The sequence below is a fragment of the Mastigoproctus giganteus genome, chromosome 7 (genome assembly GCF_048544385.1).
Source record: "Mastigoproctus giganteus isolate SK-2022 chromosome 7, ASM4854438v1, whole genome shotgun sequence".
In the NCBI taxonomy this organism is placed as follows: Eukaryota; Metazoa; Arthropoda; class Arachnida; order Uropygi; family Thelyphonidae; genus Mastigoproctus; species Mastigoproctus giganteus.
The window spans coordinates 147,225,697-147,249,598 of NC_143581.1; the positions used below are offsets into that span (position 1 = coordinate 147,225,697).

The 23,902-nt window shown below is 38.5% G+C and overlaps 1 protein-coding gene across 1 annotated transcript in view; it reads left to right on the forward strand.

Annotated features, from left to right (window-relative positions):
- Positions 1–5,166: 5,166 nt before the first annotated feature.
- LOC150083252 (treslin-like) overlaps positions 5,167–23,902 on the forward strand; it is a 265,502-nt gene continuing 246,766 nt past the window's right edge. Inside the window, exons 1-2 of the mRNA XM_090378450.1 lie at positions 5,167–5,955; positions 22,054–22,418. Of these exons, the coding sequence (XP_090234576.1) occupies positions 5,167–5,955; positions 22,054–22,418 (1,154 nt within the window). The remainder of the gene's footprint in view (positions 5,956–22,053; positions 22,419–23,902) is intronic.

Sequence of the window (23,902 nt, forward strand, 5' to 3'; positions counted from 1 at the left end):
TTTGAAATTATTGTTTTTCTAAAACTTTTGATTTAAATTTAGTAGTATAACATTATTTTGTGATTTTCTGATTAATTTGGTGTATTTATTCTTTACTCGGCCTTGTAATTGCATAAAAGTATCGGTAAAGGTTTCCACGTGTTTCAACTCCGCTAACCGTTCGTAATTTTCCCGCCTTTGTGATACGATATACCGTACTAGATAGCGTTAGTTGAACTTCGTTAGCAGTTAAATTGTACGTTTAAATAAATACATATAACGACTTAGATTACAAACGTAATATAATTAATTTTATTTAACATAATTAATTATACATATAACCACTTAGGTTACGTAACATAAATAATTAGTAAAAACAAATAATTAATACATAACTTGATACGAAAGTTATATAAAGGGATTCCGCAGATAACACTCGTTACTGAAACGTAAATATTCCGTAGATAACACTCGTTACTGAAACATAAATATAGCGTTATAACTGTGTTTGGATACAAGTTTAGGATTTAATTTTGTACAGAAATTGAAATTTTATTGAAAGTAAATCTAAATCATGACTCAAACCAGGGCAGCAAAGCAAAGGGCTCAAGCTAATGGGAATGCTGTGGCCCAGGGGAGAACTGAGGGGGGCAGTTGTCCTCTGAATCACAGCCTTGTAAGATGCACTATTTGCTTGATGTTTGCGGAGCAGTCAAGTATGGGACATGATACTGCCATGGGGGATGTCTTTGTGTGTGTGCGATGCAAGGAGTGTAAGGAGATAAGGCGACAACTCAGCGTTGTTATGGGCCTATATGAGAGCTTGAAGGATAGGGTGGATGCCCTCGAAGGATTACAAGTGAGGGGCCCATCAAGCTCTCAGCTGCCCACACCAATGCCAGAGCTTGCACTTGGTCATCGCGGAACACAGCGGCAACCCCCAAGGCAGAATGCGCTGGTCCCAAAGGAACTAGTAGTTGTTGGTGACTCTATTGTCAGGGAAACGGGAAACATGCTTTGTAAAAAGGATAGGTGGAATAGGACCAGGGTATGTCTGCCAGGGGCAAAAGTTGATGACGTTGTAGAGCGGATATCATCTTTTAAGGGCACAAAAGGTGATATAGTTGTACACGTTGGCACTAATGACATTAAGAGTAGGAGACCGGCGGAATTACTTGACAAGTACAGGTCACTGATGAAAAAAAGCCGTGAATTAGGGTTGAAATTGAAAGTGTCTGCAATTCTGCCCAGACACGATAGGAGGGAGTATATGATGAGAGCCCTGTCAATCAATTCAGCCCTGGAAAGATTGTGCAGGGCTCAAGGGGTAAAATTTTTTTCAGCCTGGTCTGTACTTGTTAACAGGAGAGACTGCTTCTACAGGGATGGGATACACTTAAATAGAAAGGGTGCAAGAATGTTTGCTGATGCTATCGAGGCAATGTTAGGTGGGTCGGAAAACTGCTAGATTGGGGGGATACAAGGACTAATAGATTAACAGTAGCCACTGGCAGAGGTGAAAGTGATTCTTGCACTGCTTCTATTGGAATGAGCCGCAGCCTGGAAAATAAGATGCAGGATATTTCAGAGACTGCTGGGAATCATTGGGGTACAAGTAAACACATGGGTTGTGTTAGGGTAGCTAAGAAAAAGAACAGGTGCATGTATACTTGTGTGTACACCAATGCTAGGAGTTTAGTAAATAAATTTGATGAATTTGAGGTATTGCTCAAAACATCAAAGGCAGATATTGTGGGGATTTCAGAGACGTCGTGTCACACAGATATAAGAAATGCAGAACTGGAATTTGGGGAGTACAATGTCTACAGAAAGGATAGACAGGATAGGAAGGGAGGAGGGGTTATGCTATTAGTTAAAAAACACATAAAATCCAAGGAAGTGAAGCCAGTCGACATCGCTGGACAGTGCAGTGTCGAGTCAGTTTGGTGTGACATAAGCATTGGGAGATCAAAATTGAGAGTAGGAGTGTGCTATAGGCCTAATGACTCTGATGAGTATAATAAGAAACTGTTCGGAGAAATAGAGTAGGCCAGTAAATCAGAGAGTCTTATAATGGGGGATTTTAATTTCCCAGATATTGACTGGAATTTGGGGGCTGGTCACTCACACAGTAGCAAGGCTTTTGTGGATTTATTGGATGATTGTTTTCTACATCAGCATGTTCGGGAGGCAACTAGAGGGAGTAATACTCTTGATTTGATTATCAGTAGTGATTCTTCATGCATTAAGAATCTGCAGATAAATGAACCACTTGGTGGCAGTGATCACAGTGTGCTGAAGTGGGAGTTACTCAAAGAGGTAACTACCATTAGGGGTAAAGGGAAGGGGTATTGCTTTCGTAAAGGCGACTACAATGGACTGAGACAGTATTTAAATTCTATACAGTGGGATCAACTGATGATATTGCCAACAGCAAATTCAAAATGGGAAGCATTCAAAGAACTTATCGTGGAAGCTACTAGGCTTTACATACCAACTAAGAAATATTGTTCAAGGTTTAGGCCTAAATGGTTGTCAGATGAACTAATGAGGCATATGGCAGAGAAGAAAAATGCATGGGATACATACAAATTAACACGTGACACGGACGCCTATGATAGATACAAGTTGATATGCAACCAAGTTACAAAGGAGGTTAGGCAGGTGAAGGCAGATTACGAGAAATCCTTGGCAAGGGATGCAAAGAAAAACAGCAAAGAGTTCTTTACTTATGTAAACTCTAGAAGGAAGGGGATGAATCAGATTGGTCCACTTGAGATCGATGGGTCAACTGTTGATGACCCTGCTCGGGTAGCTAACAAACTAAATGAATATTTTGCATCGACATTCACACATGAGGAGTTATTCAGCGAGGGGAATGCCAGAGGTGTATTCAACTCTAGCAGTAAGCTAGAGAATCTTGTAATAACTGAGAGCAAAGTGGAGGAGAAATTGTTGAAGATAAACACAAGAAAGGCACCTGGGGTGGATGGGATCTATCCAGTTATATTAAAGGAGGCAGCAAAGGAGGTAAGCAAACCCTTAGCCATAATTATGAGAGCTTCCTTGGACTCAGGGGAGGTACCCATTGACTGGAGATGTGCAAATGTGACCCCAATTCACAAAGGGGGATCAAAGGCTGACACAAGTAATTATAGACCTGTGAGTTTAACTTCTGTTCCCGGAAAATTAATGGAGGCACTGGTGAAAGAAGCACTGCAGGATCATCTAGACAAGACTTCAGTTATAGCTAGGACACAGCATGGTTTTGTTAAGGGGAAGTCTTGCCTGACCAATTTGATTGGATACTATGATGCAGTCACAAAAGAACTGGATGCAGGGAATAACTTTGATATTATATACTTGGATCTTAGAAAGGCTTTTGATACTGTTGCACATGGAAGACTGCTGCACAAATTGGAGCAGTGTGGCATTGGAGGCAAGTTGCTGCTATGGATAAAGGGGTGGTTGAGGGGGAGAAGACAGAGAGTGGTAATCAATGGACACTGCTCATCGTGGACTAATGTTATTAGTGGAGTCCCTCAGGGTTCAGTATTGGGGCCTTTATTGTTTTCTGTATTTATAAATGATATTGATGATGGTATATCAGGCTTAATGTCCAAGTTTGCAGACGATACGAAGGTTGGCAGGGTTGTCAAGGACACTACTGACACTATGCTGCTGCAACAGGATTTGGAAAGGTTGAGCAGATGGGCTTCGAGGTGGCAAATGAAGTTTAACATTGACAAATGTAAAGTACTACATATGGGAAACAGCAACCCCAGAGCAACGTATCAACTCTGTGGTACTACACTGACAGTGGTAGAGAATGAAAGGGACCTGGGGGTGGTGGTGCAGGCAGATATGAAGTTCTCTGAGCAGTGCAGACGAGCTGCAAGAGTAGCTCATGGTGTATTGTCAATGATATATAGGAATTTTTCTAGCAGGGATAAGGAGGTGATTATTCCCTTGTATAAGGCAATGGTCAGGCCACACCTAGAGTACTGTATACAGGCCTGGAGGCCTCATTTCAGGAAGGATGTAGAGCTGCTGGAACGAGTACAGAGAAGGGCAACTAGATTGGTGAATGGGACAAAGGGGTTCTCTTACGAAGAAAGGCTTAAGTTTTGCAAATTACAGTGTCTGGAAACTAGGCACCAGCGGGGTGATCTGATAGAGGTGTACAAAGCCTTGAATGGTTTGAGCATGCTCAATGCTGATGGGATTCTTCCTCTAGCTCAGAAAAATCACCTGAGAGGGCATAAATTCAAATTGAGGAAAGACAGATGTAGGATAGATGTGCGGAAGTTTGCCTTTAGCCAGCGGGTGGTTGGTGGGTGGAACAGACTTCCATCCCTTGTCGTGGAAGTTGATAGCCTAAATAAGTTTAAGGCTCAGCTGGACAGGTATTTCGAACGAACAGAGGGGTGAAGTGGAAGTGGTTATTTTTATTTATTTATGTTACTTTTTTTTTTTTTTTTTTTTTTTTTTTGGCTGATGCTGCATAAGCTTGCTTTCTTGCATCAAATGCCTCTACTAATGCTAATGCTAATGCTAATGCTAAAGTTGCTAATGTGTCTAAAACCCTACAACAACGGTTCCCAAACTGTGCGCCATGGCGCCACAGCGAACTCACAGGGGCCCCGCAAGATATTTTAAAATTTCGAGGGAGCCACAGCGATACTCAACATCCGTTGGACACCGCGCGAACTACTAGCTCGAGGTAGCTCACAGTTTCAACATTACTTATTTATTTGTTTGGATAAACGGAACTGTTAGGTTTTTCTTTTGGTCTATGGGTGCCGTGAAAGAATTACTGAGATACTAAGGGCGCCGTGAAAGAATTACTGAGATACTAAGGGCGCCGTGAACCTAGAAAGTTTGGGAACCTCTGCCCTACAACAAATAAATCACTCAAATTTATTTCCAAGGCTTATAAAATTGATAAGTAATGAATAACAGGAAAATTTGAAAATATATAGGTAGCGCTATGATCACTTGTGTCGTGCAGAGTTGATTACAGAGAAGTATGTTACTACTCTGTGGTATTGACTGTGTGTTTATTTTTTAACCGTTCACTGGCGGTAGGTTTGTATTACGGTTATTTGTAAAAGTTTAATTTTCAATGGGAGTCACCTTTCCTTATTATGAATTTCAGTGCGTTTGTATATTTATTTGTCTTTTAAGATGTCGTTAGTACAAGCAGTATTTCTTCTGGATGTGAGTGCTTTTCAGTTAAATGGTGATTTTGTATCGGATACTAATTATGAAAATGCCAAACGAAGTATAAGGCTTGCTTGTTTTAGGCTTCTTTCTTCCTTTACAAGTCAATTCAATAGCGTGCGATTTGGATATAAGTTTTTTAATAGCCAAGGCTTGATTTCCCAGCAAATGGAAACATATCCGTTTATGGAACTTAATTCAGAAAATTTCGAAAGCTTTGAATATGAACTCTCTCTTCATTATGAACGACATCGTTCACCTAATTGCCTGGTGAATACTGAAAACTACAGGAAACTTGACGATGGAATAAATGAAACCGTTTGCCGTTTACAACAGCAGCAAGTGATACGCAGAAATGAGAAAAAATTGGTATTTAATCACAGTTTAGCGAGGGCAGTTCTTTCTCTCCCACCTTCTTCGTTGCTTACAAGAGCCTTTACTGAACTTTTAGGTAATTACCTTTGGGATGTGCCGGATATATCATCTCCATTACGAAGAAATAGGAAAGGAAGAAGAGTTAAACAAAAAGAAACACTTGTAGATAACAAAATGAATTTTGTGTTTCTGATAGCGAATTGCCCGCATTCTACCAACGATCTTAACGTATTTTGTGAAAGTAACACAACTCCAGTTAATCGAATTGACATTTTAGAAATGTTAATGCCTACATCACTTTATCACAGTTTTCATCAGTCAACCAGAATTTCACTTATTTGGGTAGATACAACAGTCTTGAGTGTTCAGACCTCTGAGGTAAGTAATTATAAAATTACATATATTAATAAGACACTTTATCTGTGTGATGCAAAAAAGTAATATATATTAATGAATTCAGTTTCAGAATTCGGTTAAGTTTAGAACAGGATATGCCCTCTGGTCTGTTTAGTTAAACTGTGGTGCCAGTGAACTGTGGATTATTTTTTTAATAGACTAATATTCGCCAGTGAAGGAAGATTAGGTTAGTTAATTGCCACTAATTCAGGATAGATTCATGCAAAAAACAGGGTTTGTAATCTTTAGTGTATGGTATCGTATACGGTCACAATTTTTTTGCTTGAATCCATCTCGAATTAGTGGCATAAACTAACCTAACTTTTTTCCACTAGCCGAATATTAGTCTATTAAAAAAAAAAACACAATTTAATTGAATAGACTGGAGTGTGCACCCAGTTCTAAACTTTAACCCTGAATTCAAATCCATATAAACCATTTAAATCGGCTCTTTTTGGATACTATGGACCCACACCATATCAAGTCAGGTCCAAGTGGAGTCTATAAATGCATATAAGATAGAATAATAAATTTGAATTATAAGGGCTAATAACTAACTTAAGTTGGATAAATCAAGGTTTGCAAAAAAAATTGAATTGTTAAATTAACCAAAATAATTTTAGGAAAAGGTCTTTTGCTTCAGGTTCCATAATATATAAAGAATATTGTCACATCCGAAAGAGCAGGAGCTAAAATATAATAGGTAGGATACAAATAATATAAACAAACAGGAGCTTTCGGGACGATGGGCCCCTTCATCAGCTAACATTATAATATACAAATACATTATGGCGCCTCCGTAGCCAGGTGGGCAGGAGCATCAGTGTGTGGTGCATACTTCTTGATTAGACCGGGGTTCAAGCCTGGCACCCACCACCAAATATGGAGGATGCGGAAAGGTCAGGGAATGACCACTGCATATCCCTGGAGCAATATGGCCTTAGTTGCTAATGCTCCTGAAAACCAAACAACAACAAATACGTTACAATGGAATATCAAATAATTCTGGGCGTAGTCATGTGTTAGACAAGTGAAGCGTGTGCATTAGGTTGGTGAACATTAAATGGATGGAACATCAAATGGGTTATTGGGCAGAATCAGACACTTTCTGCTGAGAATGTAGGGCACCTATGTCGGACGAGTGCCAACATTCGTCACATTAAGACAACTGCCTCCATAATTGGGTGCATGCACACACCTCTGTTGTGATTTAAGACACTACGGAAACTGGTTATATGTAGTGCTTCAAGCCAAGATCGTTGACGGTAGTTATGTGACTAGTCAACGATCTCGAAATTCCATCATGGGTTGAGGTCGTGTTGTTCAGACCAATAGTGTTTTGTGACTGTGGAGTGCCCAGAGTCCACAGATCAGAGGGCCCTCTCATGTTTGGAGATGCAATCTTGGAGCCTTCTAGCAGTTTCCTCAATGTAACAACTACCACAATTAGGGCTATGTAAAAAGAACCGCTATGTAAAAAGGAGCAGATAGGTGTTTTCACCCTAGAGATAAGTGATCCTAATTTTCTTCCTGGAAGTTGTAAGCACTTTATATGATAGGCACGTAGGATTCTGGAAAGGTGGTCTTAAAAAACTGGATAATAAAGGATGTAGGAAGTAGAAGTGGTTTCGTTTACCCGGGATAGATTGGGACATGCAGCAAGTTAACAAGCCTGCAAGTTGCACTTGTCTAGGATATGAGTGGGGTAGCCACAACTGAAGAGGTCATCTCTTATTTTCGAAATTTCCGTCTGCCTGTCATTCATAGAACGAGATTCTAATTTGCTCTAAAACTTTGATGGGAGAGTCCTGTACTGGTTCATATACATTGCTATTGTGTAGGAGAAGAGAGGGCCTTATGTAAATATTCAGACTTGCTCATAATTACACTGTCAATGGGCAGGATCACAATGGTGTCACCCTTCCTGAGTGAATGAAAAGCTTCTCATTGGGCTCCCGAAGAGACACAAACTGGGCACTCCTCTATTTCCTTTGTTTCCTGCTACAAACTCACCAACATATGAACTTTAAAAGTTAGATAGTATGAATCATAGCTGTACTACTCTCAGAGCTATATATTGAGGTAAACTTCTCTTATTATTTTACTAATGAACTTTAAAAGTACATCACCAGACTGTGTAAGGAATACCAACTTGAAAATAGATATTGAAACAATTGTTATTAAAATTTATAATGAGTTTTCATCTTCTACAAATATGTGCAGAATTAAAATTATTTTTTGATTGGACTGAAACTATTAGGTCATATACCAATTGATAGATGTCACTTTTACCATCAGTTGAGAGAATGATTTCAAATTTTCTACCGGTAAAGTCATTTTATGAGTCAAGACTTGACTACTGTTTATTTATTACAAAAATTTTTTGAAGACATTTTGTCTCTTGCATATCTTGGATTCATTTCGAATGTTGGAGCCATTTTTCAAAAGGCTTTGTTGAAATTACAAAGCGTGAATGCAATAATCGTTGATGTTTATAATATAATGGAAAATTTAAGAACATTCTTGAAGGAAAGACAAAATGAAGAGTTTTATGGTACATTAGTTGAAAACAAATTAAGAAAATGAGCTAATGATCAAGAAATTAAGCGATTCAAATTAGATGCTTCAAATTTTCATCCAAAAGCTATTACATATCTAGAAAAGTGGTTTGATTTTAATGACAATAAATTAAAAAACTACAACATTTAACATTATCTAATTCACCAACATTTAATACAATTCGAGAATTAGTAGAAATATTCAACATCAGAAATGTTAACTTAGATTTACTTTTCGAAGAAATTTTAAGTCTAAAGGCATTTTGTAATAAAAGGCCTGAGTAATGAAAAAAAGAAAATGCATGTTGATAAAAAAAAATGGCTGCAATTTTTCTCAAAATTTCCGAAAGGCAAATAATTTGTCTCAAATTGTAAGCTCCATATTAAGCATTCCACATTCAAATGCTTCATCAGAAAGAGTTTTCAGCTTAATGAAAACTGCTTGGCAGAAAGAGAGAAACCATCTTTTATTAGAAAATTTAGAAGCCGAACTTATGGTGAAAGAAAACTATAACATGTCCTGTTCAGAATTTAAAATCTTTTTAAAATCTTCAGAAGGAGTAGAAATTTTAAAACTAGCGAAATCTAAAGAAAACTATATAAAGGAAAAATAGTCTTCCTCGCTATTTTTAAAATAACTGTTATAAATAATATAAGTTTATATAGGACAAAAACAACAATTATCTTCATCATTAGTAATTCAGTCTAGTGATTGGTCAGTTCCTCTGATGAGCTGTTTCCATCTTTGTCTCTCCTGTGCTGTTGGTTTAAGTTCCGCGAAGTTTTGAAGTCCTGCTTCATCCAGCAACGTCCTGATGAAGATCTTTTTTGATCTACTCCTAGGGCTTTTTCCCTCCAAAGTCCCTTCCGTTGCATCCAGAAGCAAACAACCATGTTGAATCACATGGCCCACCCATTTTAGTCTAGTTGATCTTATTCTACATAAAAGTTTCCTTTGTTCTTGGACACGTCTTAATACTTCCACATTTGACACTTTTTCAGTCCATTTAATTTTTTCCATCCTGCACCAGCACCACATCTCGAAGGCCTGAAGTCTCATTTTGTCTCTCTTTGTTAGAATCCATGTCTCTGCTTCATATAATGCCACTGACCACATATATGTCTTTATTATCTTCTTCCTAATTTCTTGTGACATCTTCTGTGTAATCAAGGACAGTTTATTCTTGAAAGATTGTTTTGCCATTGCAATCCTGGATTAAATCTCAGTTTGACATGAAATGTCCTGTGCAAATAACTGCTCCAGATAACTAAAATGCTCTACCTGTTCTAATCCGTCGATCTCAATTCGGAAGGGAATTAACCTTTTACCAATCATCACTGCCTTAGTTTTCATAATGTTTATCTTCATTCCATACTTCAGAGCTTCCTTATTTAGTCTTTTGATCCTTTTTTGCAGCATAGCAGGGCAACCTGCTAGTATGGCCTGATCGTCTGCAAACTTAATAGCCTGTACGTACTTTTTTCCTATTTTAATCTCCCACTTGTTATTCCCAAGTGCCTCCTTTATTATCACTCCAGCAAAAACAACAATCATATAGCAAATAAATACTATGATCGATTGATTGATTAAAAAAAAATGTATTTTAATTGTAATTTTATATTTTTCTTTTACTTTTTGAAGGAAAAAATGCTATACTAGTTTCAAGTTGTCCCACTTACCAATTTTCAAAATATGGCCACCCTGAGCTCAATGGTAAACTGAATGAAGACTGACAGGGAGTTGAGGTGCTCTAGTAGTTGGGTTTCTGAACCCTGGGGGATGATTGAGAAAATGTCGTCTATGTACCGGCACCTAGAGGGTGATGGGGAAGGGTGAGTTTGGAAATATGCGGCTTTCCAGCTCCTCCATTGCAATGTTTGCTATGACCTAACTGAACGAGGCACCCATAGCTGTGCTGTGAATCTGGCGAAATAGAGAGTTGTTGAACGTGACCATGCTGCCGGTCAAACAGATTGAGGGAAGCACAAATATCCTCCATTGAGAGCGAGGTTCTGTCAGATAAGGTGGTATCATTATCCAAAAGTTGTTTAGCACAGGTAATGGATTGCTGTACTGGAACAGAGGTAAATAAGGAGACTACGTCAAAGGAGGTCATGTCTTGGTCTTCGGAGATGGTGAAGTCTTTAATGAGGTGCAGGAATTTTTAACACATTCCTTTAATTTTTAACACATCCGTTAGATTCCAATAAGAATTAATTAAAAATATATAAAATCAATAAATCAACAGGTTTTTCCTCTCTTATTGGGACAAACGATGGTACTATTGAGAAGTGGGACTTTAAGTTCTAAATCGGGAAAATCCCAGCTATATCGGGACGATTGGCCTCCCTGAATTAAAATATTTTAACCATGTTAACATAGGTTCTTTGACATGAAAATTTTAACTAAGAATATCAGCTGGAGTTAACCCAATTTAAATAGGCTGCTCTCAAATTGATGATCGCGTGAAATTTAATGCAATTTCCTGGATAATCATCATGTTATGTACTCTTTCAGGGAGGGGGATTATGAAATCATTTTGGGGGAGAAATTTTGGATTTGTGATTGCTTTTCAGCTGGCTCTTCCAGATGGTTGATAGAAGCTGTACCAATTTAAAATGGGTAGTTTGAATAAATTTGAAGGTTTCGACTAGTAAACAAAATATATATACAGGGTGTTTCAGTTAAACGTTTCAGAACTTCTAAGAGGGGTAGGGTACATCCTGACAACTCGAAATCATATAGCAATGTGGGGTCGGAAATGCTTTCCTGAAGTGGTGTTGTACACAGAAGCACCATAAAAAGAAAAGAGACCGTAAGTGAGAAATCGTTTTAATAATACATGAAAAGAAGCAAAAGGTACATGGATTAAAGTAAGTGTTCGAAGTTTCTTCCACGGGCTACAATGCACGCCTCACATCTCCGACGCATGGACATCCGAACATTCTGGAATACTCCAGGCGAATTTCGAATTTCTTCGGCAGCTACTGCGATTCTTGCAACCAGCTCCTCAGCATTGTCAACAGGGGTGTCATAAACTATGACCCCAGAAATAAAAATCAAGACATGATAGGTCGGGTGACCGAGCAGGCCAACGCATGGGACCACCACGTCCGATCCACTGTTGACCAAATGTGACATCCAGGTAGTTACGAACATCTCCGCTATAATGGGCAGGTGCTCCATCGTGTTGGAACCACATTGTCTGTTGCGTTGATGCAGAAATCTGTTCATCTCAAAGTTGTGGCAATACTTGCTGCAGAAAGATCAAGTAGATAGGTCCGGTTAGACGACACGGTAACAGGTAAGGTCCGATGAGGTGATCTTCCATAATACCGGCCCATACATTGACCGAAAATCGAATCTGTGCTGCACAACGTCGTATTGCATGCGGGTTCTCGACCGCCCAGATATGGTCGTTATGCGTGTTGAAAATTCCTTCCCTTGTGAAGGATGCCTCATCGGAAAACAACACTTCAGCAGGAAAAAGGGGATTTGTAGCACATTTTCCAAGGTACCACTGTGCGAAAGCAATACGAGGTTGAAGAAACTTCGAACACTTACTTTAATCCATGTACCTTTTGCTTCTTTTCATGTATTATTAAAACGATTTCTCACTTACGGTCTCTTTTCTTTTAATGGTGCTTCTGTGTACAACACCGCTTCAGGAAAGCATTTCCGACCCCACATTGCTATATGATTTCGAGTTGTCAGGATGTACCCTACCCCTCTTAGAAGTTCTGAAACGTTTAACTGAAACACCCTGTATATATATTTTTTTTTTCATCAAAAATATAAACACTTTTCTAAAACAGTTTTGTGTGCTTATTCCAAATATGATCTTTTATTTCTAGCATGTGTAGTTTTTGTAATATAAATGCATATGACAAGTACAAGTTAATTAAGATGATTTCATTACAAACACAAGACTGGTTACAGTTACATTTCTCACTTCTACCATTTAAACCCAATGCACTTTAAACACATAATTAAAGTAACACAGCACACTATTGTAAAAAAGATTTCTCTTCAATTCAACAATTTCTCTTCCACTTTCCATTCAGTTATTACAAAATCATTTAGCTCCCTGTTAGAGCTTGATAAACTTCTTGCATTCCTGCCATAAAAAATTCCTCATGTGAATGCAGATGTAAAATATACATTGTGTGTCAGCAACCTCACTAGTATCATTAGCAGTTGAACCAATTTGGTTCATCCCCTTCCTTCTAGAGTTTACATATATATCTTTGCCGAAAATTTGCCGAATATATTTTTCTATATATCTTTGCCGAAAATTTCTCATAATCTGCCTTCGTTTGCCTGACTTCCTTTGTGACTCGATTATAGAATAGTTTATATCTTCCATAGGCTTCTCTGTTCCCTGATAATTTATAATCATCCCATGCACTTTCCTTCTTTTGCCTATACCTTTAAGAGTATTTTTTAGTTGGTATGAAAAGCCTAGTAGCATCTATGATTAATTCTTTGGATGCTTTCCATTTTGAATTTGCTGATGGTCCCACTGTATAGAATTTAGTGTTTGAGACCACTGCAGCCACCTTTATGAAAGCAAAAACCCCACCCTTTAACTTTGATGGTTTTTACATCTTTAAGTGACGTTGTAGAGCAGATATCATCTTTTAAGGGCACAAAAGGTGATAGTTGTACACGTTGGCACTAATGATATTAAGAGTAGGAGACCAGCGGAATTACTTAACAAGTACAGGTCACTGTTGAAAAAAAGCCGTGAAGTAGGGTTGAATTGGAAAGTGTCTGCAATTCTGCCCAGACACGATAGGAGGGAGTATATGATGAGAGCCTTGTCGATCAATTCGGCCCTGGAAAGATTGTGCAAGGCTCAAGGGGTAGAATTTTTTTCAGCCTGGAATGTACTTGTTAACAGGAGAGATTGCTTCTACAGGGATGGGATACACTTAAATAGAAAGGGTGCAAGAATATTTGCTGATGCTATCGAGGCAGTGTTAGGTGGGTCGGAAAACTGCTAGCTTGGGGGGAGACAAAAACTAATGGATTAACAGTAGCCACTGGCAGAGGTGAAAGAGATTCTTGCACTGCTTCTATTGGAATGAGCAGAAGCCTGAAAAACAAGATGCAGGATATTTCAGAGACTGCTGGAAGTCATTGCGGTACAAGTAAACACATGGGTTGTGTTAGGGTAGCTAAGAATAGAAACAGGTGCATGTATACTTGCGTGTACACCAATGCTAGGAGTTTAGTAAATAAATTTGATGAATTTGAGGTATTACTCAAAACATCAAAGGCAGATATTGTTGGGATATCAGAGACGTGGTGTCACACAGATATAAGGAATGCAGAACTGGAATTTGGGGAGTACAACTTCTACAGAAAGGATAGACAGGATAGGAAGGGAGGAGGGGTTATGCTATTAGTTAAAAAACACATAAAATCCAAGGAAGTGAAGCCAGTCGACATCGATGGACAGGGCAGTGTCGAGTCAGTTTGGTGTGACATAAGCATAGGTAAATCAAAATTGAGAGTAGGAGTGTGCTATAGGCCTAATGACTCTGATGAGTATAATAAGATACTGTACAGGGAAATAGAATGGGCCAGTAAATCAGAGAGTCTTATAATGGGGGATTTTAATTTCCCAGATATTGACTGGAATTTGGGGGTTGGTCACTCACACACTAGCAAGGCTTTTGTGGATTTATTGGATGATTGTTTTCTACACCAGCATGTTCGGGAGGCAACTAGAGGGAGTAATACTCTTGATCTGATTATCAGTAGTGATTCTTCATGCATTAGGAATCTGCAGATAAAGGAACCACTGGGTGGTAGTGATCACAGTGTGCTGAAGTGGGATTTACCCAAGGAGGTAACTACCATCAGAGGTAAAGGGAAGGGTTTTTGCTTTTGTAAAGGCGACTATGATGGTCTGAGACAGTATTTAAATTCTATACAGTGGGACCAACTGATGATGTTACCAACAGCAAATTCAAAATGGGAAGCATTCAAGGAACTAATCTTGGAAGCTACCAGGCTTTACATACCAACCAAGAAATATTGTGCAAGGTTCAGGCCTAAATGGTTGTCAGATGAACTAATGAGACATATGGCAGAGAAGAAAAATGCATGGGATACATACAAATTAATGGGTGACATGGAAGCCTATGATAGATATAAGTTGGTCTGTAACCAAGTCACAAAGGAGATTAGGCAGGCAAAGGCAGATTATGAGAAATCCTTGGCAAAGGATGCAAAGAAAAACAGAAAAGAGTTCTTTACCTATTTGAACTCAAGAAGGAAAGGGATGAATCAGATTGGTCCACTGGATGTTGATGGTTCAACAGTTGAGGATCCAGCTCAGGTGGCTAACAATCTAAACGAGTATTTTGCATCTACATTCACACATGAGGAGTTATTCAGGAAGGGGAATGTCGTAGGTGAAGTAAACATTGGCAGTGAGCTAGATGATTTTCTAATAACTGAGAGGAAAGTGGAGGAGAAATTGTTGAGGGTAAACATAAAAAAGGCACCCGGGGTGGATGGGATCTATCCAGTTATATTAAAGGAGGCAGCAAAGGAAGTAAGCAAACCCCTAGCCATAATTATGAGAGCTTCTTTGTACTCAGGGGGGGTACCCATGGACTGGAGATGTGCAAATGTAACCCCAATTCACAAAGGCTGACACAAGTAATTATGGACCTGTTAGTTTAACTTCGGTTCCAGGAAAATTAATGTTGGCACTGGTTAAAGAAGCACTGCAGGATCATCTGGACAAGAATTCAGTTATAGCTCAGACACAGCATGGGTTTGTTAAGGGCAGGTCTTGTCTGACCAATTTGATTGGATACTATGATGTAGTCACAAAAGAACTGGATGCAGGGAATAACTTTGATATTATATATTTGGATCTTAGAAAGGCTTTTGATACTGTTGCGCATGGAAGACTGCTGCACAAATTGGAGAAGTGTGGCATTGGAGGCAAATTGCTGCTATGGATAAAGGGATGGTTGAGTGGCAGAAGACAGAGAGTGGTAATCAATGGACACTGCTCAACGTGGACTAATGTTATTAGTGGAGTTCCTCAGGGTTCAGTGTTGGGTCCATTGTTGTTTTCTGTATTTATAAATGATATTGATGATGGTGTATCAGGCTTAATGTCCAAGTTTGCAGACGATACAAATGTTGGCAGGGTTGTTAAGGACACTACTGATACTATGCTGCTGCAACAGGATCTGGAAAGGTTGAGCAGATGGGCTGAGAGGTGGCAAATGAAGTTTAACATTGACAAATGTAAAGTACTACATACGGGAAACAGTAACCCCAGATCAACGTATCAACTCTGTGGTACTACGCTGACAGTGGTAGAGAATGAAAAGGACCTGGGGGTAATTGTGCAGGTAGATATGAAGTTCTCTGAGCAGTGCAGACGAGCTGCAAGAGTAGCTCATGGTGTCTTGTCAATGATATACAGGAATTTTTCTAGCAGGGACAGGGATGTGATTATTCCCTTGTATAAGGCATTGGTCAGGCCACACCTTGAGTACTGTATACAGGTCTGGAGGCCTCATTTCAAGAAGGATGTAGAGCTGCTGGAACGAGTACAGAGAAGGGCAACAAGATTAGTGAATGGAACAAAGGGTTGCTCTTACGAAGAAAGGCTTAAGTTTTGCAAACTACAGAGCCTGGAGACTAGGCATCGGCGAGGTGATCTGATAGAGGTGTATAAGGCTTTGAATGGCTTGAGCATGCTCAATGCCGATGGGATTCTTCCTCTTGCTCAGAATAATCACCTGAGAGGGCATAAATTCAAATTGAGGAAGGACGGATGTCGGATAGATGTGCGGAAATTTGCCTTTAGCCAGCGGGCAGTTGGTTTGTGGAATAGACTTCCATCGCTTGTTGTTGAAGTTGATAGCCTAAACAAATTTAAGGCTCAGCTGGACAGGTATTTCGAACAAATGGAGGGGTGAAATGGGAGTAGTGGTTGTTTTTTTTTTTTTTTTTTTTTTTGGCTGATGCTGAATAAGCTTGCTTTCTTGCATCATATGCCTCTACTAATGCTAAAGTAATCACTTCTACCTAGTAGTTCTTTTATCTGCTGATTCTTAACACATCAATAATCACTGCTGATAAACAGATCAAGAGCATTGCTTCCTCTTTTTGCATCTCTAACACATTGCTGTAGAAAACAGCCATCCAATAAATCCACAGAAGTCTTGCTATTCTGTGATTTGCCAACCCACATGTTCCGATCAGTATCTGAAAAGTTAAAATCCCCTATCATAAGACATGCTGATTTACTGGTCCACTATTTTTCTGTATAGCTGCTAATTGTACTCATTGGAGTCATTAGGCCCATAACACTCCTACTCATTTTTGCTAATAGCAGTGTTAAATGATGCAAGAAAGCAAGGTTATATAGCATCAGAAAAAAATAAAAAGAAAAAAGACACATCCTATTTTATTTACTCATTCCTTCCAATATTTTGTTTAGTTTTTCCTTGAATTCATTTGAATTGTGAACTTCCACAATAACAGATGTTTGTTCCAACAATGAACCACCTGTTGGCTAAAGGCAAACTTATGCACTTCTATTCTGCAGGCTGCTTTCTCAGTGCTTATGTGACACCAAATTGCCTGAACGTTGCACTGCACCCACCGGTATTGCACTACCTCTGGTGGGTGCAGGAATTTGTGCACATAGGCACATATAGGTCAGTAAACCCAGGCTGGTTTCATCTTGCCTGGGGACACGGCACCAGGCGGCAGCTTCCCAGATGTTCGCTGCTCCCTGGTGGCAAAGTGGCCTAGTGTTTCTACACCAACACAGAGGACAAAGGTGGAGATGGGCTACTGCCTTATAGCCACCATGACACAACACACACACACACACACACACACACACACACACACACACACACACACACACACACACACACACACACACACACACACACACACACACACACACACGCCCTGTATGATGGAAATGTATATATAATTGTATATAAATCTATGTAAGTTTTGTATATATATGAATGTATGTAAACTGTGTGTATTAATAAATGGAAAAAAAAAATGAACATTGCCCCGTCCACCCATGTCAACTGGATGCACTTCCTTAGATTTTATGTGCTTCTTAACTAACAGCATAATCCCTCCTCCCTTCCTATCCCATCTATCCTTTCTATACATATTGTACTCCCCAAATTCCAATTCTGCAGTCCTTATATCTGTGTGATACCATGTCTCTGATATCCCAACAATATCTGCCTTTTATGTCTTGACCAGCACTTCAAATTTATTTACTATAATCCTAGCATTAGTGTATATGCAAGGATTTATGTACCTATTCTTACTCTTAGTTACCTCACACAGCCCACATATTTACTTATTTCATGATGACTCCCAGCAGTTCTTGAATTACTTAGTGTCTTGTTTTCAAGGCTGCTGCTCATTCCAATAGAAGCAATGCAAGAATAAATTACACCTCTCTGCAGATATTGTTAATCTATTAGTCTGTCTCCCCCCACCCCGCAGACTAGCAGTTTTCCAATCTACCTGCTGCTTCCCTGATAGTCTCAGCAAATATTCTTGCAACCTTGCTGTTTGTGTATTCAATTCCTGTAGAAGTAGTCTCTCCTGTTAGCAAGCATAGACCACACTGAAAAATTCTACCCCACGAGCATTGCATAATATCTCCAGGGCTGGATTTACAAGGCTGTCATCGTATACTCCCGCCTAGTGTATCTGGGCAGGATTGCAGACACTTTCAAATTTAACCCTAACTCGCAACTTTTTTTTCAACAGGATAGTCTTTCCTGGTAATGACAAAATTCATAAAACTGTGACAAGTTATTTAGGGGCTGTGTGCACAAGTGATAGTTTTTAATTAATACAGATGAATTTATTTTAATTAATAGATTTTTAATTAATACAGATTAATACTTTGCATCTAGCATGTTTAAACAATGGCAGTTACTTTTCAGACCGTTATTTGCTATATGTAACTCTGCGTGTGACTGCTACTGTTTAGATGCGGATCATTAGTTTGCATGGCCTAGAGAAGAAATGGTATTGAGCTTATTGTTATTTGGCAGTATAATGTATTATATTTGACAATATAATATAATGTTAATGTGTTGAATGTTTAATAACTCTACAAAAAAATTGTTGATATCTCAATAAAAAAACAAAAACTTGTGAGCCAAGTTCTTTTGCAAGCTTTGCAGAAACCTCCACTGTGAAAAGGTTTGACATCAAACACTGATGCCAGATTCATCATAACTTTAGCCATGAAAGCATTGATATCGAAAAGTTTTCAAGTTTGTTATAAGCTCAACCACGAAAAGCATTGAGATGAAAAAGTTATGCCAGGTTTGAACTATTGGTTGACTAGATTAAAAGTTTGCCATACTTTTAATCTAGTCAACTAAGGTGGTTCAACTAGTCAACTAAGGTAGTTCATAAGGTGGTGAATCTGCCTAGTAAGGCAGATTCACCACCTTATGAACCTGAAACGAACTGTAATTTAAATGTGGTGAATCTGATAAGTGTATAAAAAAGTTTTTCATGGCTGAGGTTATGATGAATTTGGCATTACTGTTTGATCTCAGACCTTTTCACAGTGGAGGTTTTTCCAAAGTATGCAAAAAAACTTGGCCACTTTTTTTTTACAAGTTTTTGTTTTTTGTTGAGATATCAAATCCAGTGTGAGAGCCAAAGGGAATCTTGGATCTGTTTTACCTCCGACAATCCCATGTCTGCCTGCATGATGGGAAAATCTGTATAATACCCGATGAACTGCCAACTGATTCTTTGGTTTTTGAATCTAAAGGGTTGCTAAATGAACTACAGTAGACAATGCTGCCAAATTACCAATTCAACTCCTTCCACTTTGGCACGACCAGCTTCCATTTTGTGACCTTCTCTGAAGATGTGGGTGAATGCTATCATGCCACTATCTATCTACCAGTAACTCTTTACATACACTGAGCCCAGTATTCTGATTTCCTGCATAGGGTCTGAGGGGAAGAAGTTGTCCTCGCTCAGCGCCACTGAAGTGCGAAACTATTTTATCCATTCCTCTTGTTTTTATCAAATGTCCTGTGTTTAGAGATGCACGGCTTCTAATAATCTGGCCGAACCATTTACACTCAGCCAGTTTTAGACGACAGAGACAGTATGGCTGATATTTTTAACTTTCTACAGTTAATTTATGCACACAGATTTAAATGTATTCTTTTATATTTGTTATTTGCCTTTTTATTTACATTAGTAGTTTATATTTACTTTAGTACATTATATTTAACTCCTTGATTTAGTGTTAGTGTTATGAAAAGACTGAGGTTGGTAAGGCTTAAAATCTATTAAAGTATATGTAATTAATTATATATTCATGAACTGTATACAAGGTATGTATTCTTTTACACAATCCTGTCAAAACCCACATTCACTCAATATCAGTTGTTTCCATTCACCATAACACTCAGCCATTCCCTTTCACCACAACTACTGTTACCCATTGGGTTCAGACCCTTATCACATCCATTCAACCTCAGTCCAGTCATACAGCTTACATTCTATCTCATCCAATCATTTACTTCATTCACATCACTCATGCAACCTTTTTCTCAGCATTGCATTCCCCAGAAACCTCAGCTTACTATTGTTTTTTATGTGAGGTACATCCCTGACTGCATGTACCTCTCCCTCCCCTGTAGTCTTGCAGGGGAGGAGAGCAGCTTTAACTAATGATTATTGTTTCGGTGTGCGGGAGGCCGTATGACTTGTCTTTGCAGGTTCCTTCTTATTTCAAATATTTTCTCAGTAGACTTAACAAAAGCTTTGTATATGTTTTCTTCTAATATAAGTGTTCTCGTCCCCTGGGGAGGGGGCCAATTTCTGCTATTAGTCGTGTTCTTTGTTATGTCATAAATTGTATATTCATATAGAATATGACCCAGTCTTCATTCTCACCATAGGCACAGATTGGGTCTTTAGTCAGACCTAAGGAATTAAGTTTTGCCTTTAGGGAGCCGTGACCGGATAGGATATAAGTGGTGTATAGTCCAGGGGCATACCACTTTGATGGCTTTAGGCTAACCCCACCTGTGGTAGAAACCCTTTGGTAACTGCACCTTAGGTTTCCTGCTCCCAATCGTTTTGAAATATCTCACAGAGTTTTGTGGCAATTCTTTTCCTTTCAGCTTTAATGGTATTGACTGTGTCTAAAGCTATTCCCAGAAATTCTGTGGGTATGCCTTTCCAGAGTCTGTAGTAAAGTCCTCTATGAACTATATCTAGGTACAATGGGAGAACTCCAGCCAACACCTGCAATGCTGGTTTGCTCACAGTGCAGCATGTTTTGAGATTTGTGAGAAGTATTGTTGTTTGTATAGTTTCTAATTTATTCCTGTTCCTAACTATGGCCATGCTGGTTAAACCATGAACCGGATCCATTGGAGATGGCAGGTATGAAACTGCTTGGTAGATGGTTGACAGGGGCTTTCTTTTGAGAAGTTAAAAAATGGGTGGAGGAACCATAATCCTGTGTAAAGGTGAATATCAGTCTACAAAAGAACACCTCTCCAGCTTGGATAATTTTGAAGCCACCTATGCCAACTTCATCAATGGGAAATTTAAATTGCAAATCTGTCTTAAAAAAGTAAAGTGCAGCCATTATCAACCCGCTGCAGGATGGAAGCCTCCTCAACAACTCATGCTGAGGGAAATGGACCATAATCTGCCACACTGGTCCAGTGCGGGTTGGCAGATTGACCGTATTCAGCAGTCAGGGGCTTGAACCCCGGTCTACTCAAAGAGCATGTGCTATTGCACTCCCGATCCTGCCCACTCGGCTACGGAGGCCGTTTGTCTGTCTTATTTATCTGCTTTATTAATCTTATTTATCTGCTTCCTGAGCACACCAGGGGTTTGAGAAATGAGCTCTTTGCTTTGCTTACCGTTAACCTCAATCCACCTATAGATACAATCCAGTTAGGAGACTTCAACATGCCAAATACCAAAACACACAGAAGCAAAAAGAAATATTGATTCTCTTATTTTGCAACTCAATCTGAAACAGCTGGTTACCCCAGCAACTAGAAAAATGGAGAAATAAATTGATAATAATAAAAATTAGCCCCAGGTCTTTTTGCATTTTCCACTGCCCAGAATGTAGTACTATACAGCTAGTATGTTACTCTGAGGTTACTGCTACTCATATGCAGTACTTTGCATATGTCAATGTTAAACTTCAATTGCCATTTCTAAGCCCATCTGCCTAACATTTCTAGGTCCTTTTTGCAGTAGCATACTATCATTACTGCCATTAACCACCCCGCCAACCTTTTATTAGCATAACTTCTACAAATATTTTAAAAAATGTTAAAAATATAATTTTTAAAATTTGAATTTATTTTCAAATAAATATTTGATATTTAAGTATTCTATTAACCTCATGTAAAGTAATGAATTTCTGTTACAGTTAAAAAAGAATGTCTATATTTTGTCTTAAATTTTTATTTCTAGACTACAGATTTATGTGCTATGTACAAAGTAAATGATGCACTGCAGAAAATATCTGGTGGAGTGATGCCATTACAAGCTGTAGTACAAGTAAATTTCATTACTCAAGCAATAACAGGATCAGGATTAAATAAACAGAATGAAATCAAGAAAAGAAATATAGTTACTAATACTTCTGAAATAGATTTAAATGAAATATATAAACAAGAGGTGTTAAATGGCCTTCTATTACCATTTTCATCAATAGCTAATTATTACTTATTCCGGAAAAAGTGGAAAAACATGTCCAATTTTAAATTAATTGATTTACTTTATGAAGAGGAAATACTTGCATGCCTTCAGCTTTATCCACTTCAGGAGTCGGCACTGTAAGTAAAGATTTTTGTTATATGATATAATCTTTTTATTATCATTAAAAAATAAAGTTTGCCTTTTAATATAAATATGACAGAATTTTATGTTGTCAATTGAACTCATGCAGCATATGCTTTTCTTTTGAGTTTATTTGTATTTTTGAGATGTTGTTTGTTCAAAATTATAGTTCTGAATAGTTAGTGTTTGTATTCCTTTTTGTCAAATTCTGTTATTTAGCATTAGTAATGGCAAAAAAAAAAAAAAAAAGAAAAGGCACTTCCCATTTCACCAATCCATTCCCTCTAGTAATTTGCCTAGTTCTTCCTTGATTTAAGCTGTTAACCACTTGCTGGCTGAAGGCAAACTTCCGCATGTCTGTCTGTAACTGTCTTTCCTCAGTTTGAATTTATGTCCCCTCATATTCTGTTTGACTAAGAAAAAGAATCTCATCAGCATTGTGCTTGCTCAATCCATTCAAAGCTTTAAACACCTCAATCAGATCACTTTGCAGGTGCCTAGTCTCCAGATGCTGCGATTTGTAAATCTGAAACCTTACTTGGTTAGAGCACCGCTTTGTTCCCCTCACCAGTCTTCTTGCTTTTCTCTGTACTCATTCCAGCTGCTCTACATTCATGGTTCTTCAGATCTGTAAGCAGTATTCAAGATGTGACCCGACCACATTTATTCCCTCTTAGGTAGTGGCACTCATAGCTAGTACTGAGGGGAAACATCTAGCTACAGCCTTTGACTAGGGGACATTTTTAAATACTAAGGTCTGACATCTTAAGCAACAATACAATTGCTATTTTTCCACAGCCTGTATAAATTTGACATCTAGGTTCAAATTCTGCCTGATGGGAACAATTTTCATGTTTTTTTTTTCTTTTTTTCTTTCATATCATTGACAAGTTAATCATTCTTAGTTGAGGACTTTATGGTTTTATGCTGTAACTAATCTTGGTGCCCTTCTCTGCACCCTTTCCAACTGATTTATGTCATTTCCAAAATGAAATTTCCAAAGTTGTAACCAGTATTTCAGATGTGTCCTGACCATTGCTCTAATGATTATGATGCATCTGCATGAGATAGTTACTTCCTTATCCCTGCTGATGAAGTTCATGTACATCACTGCAGCACTCCATGAGTTGTTCAGCTCATGGGATTCTGCCAAGGATGTGCATGAACAGCTTGGCTTCACCATTTGAAAGATTAATGCAGATGATACAATTACTCCCAAGTCCTTTGCCTTATTAAATGTATTCTGTATCAACTTAAACTGACTGCTCATTGCCTCCTAATACTTCAATATCTTTTGACTGGGCATAATTGCTACTCTCTCACCAAAAGAAATAACTTCCCAGAAACATGTCATACATGCAATGATTACTGCACAAAAAATCCACAACCATCAGATGAAATCAGAGACTGAAGAATTCAAAAAGAAACCAGAACTCAAAAACCAAGTGCCGATGTTATGGATACTGATGTAAACTTATCA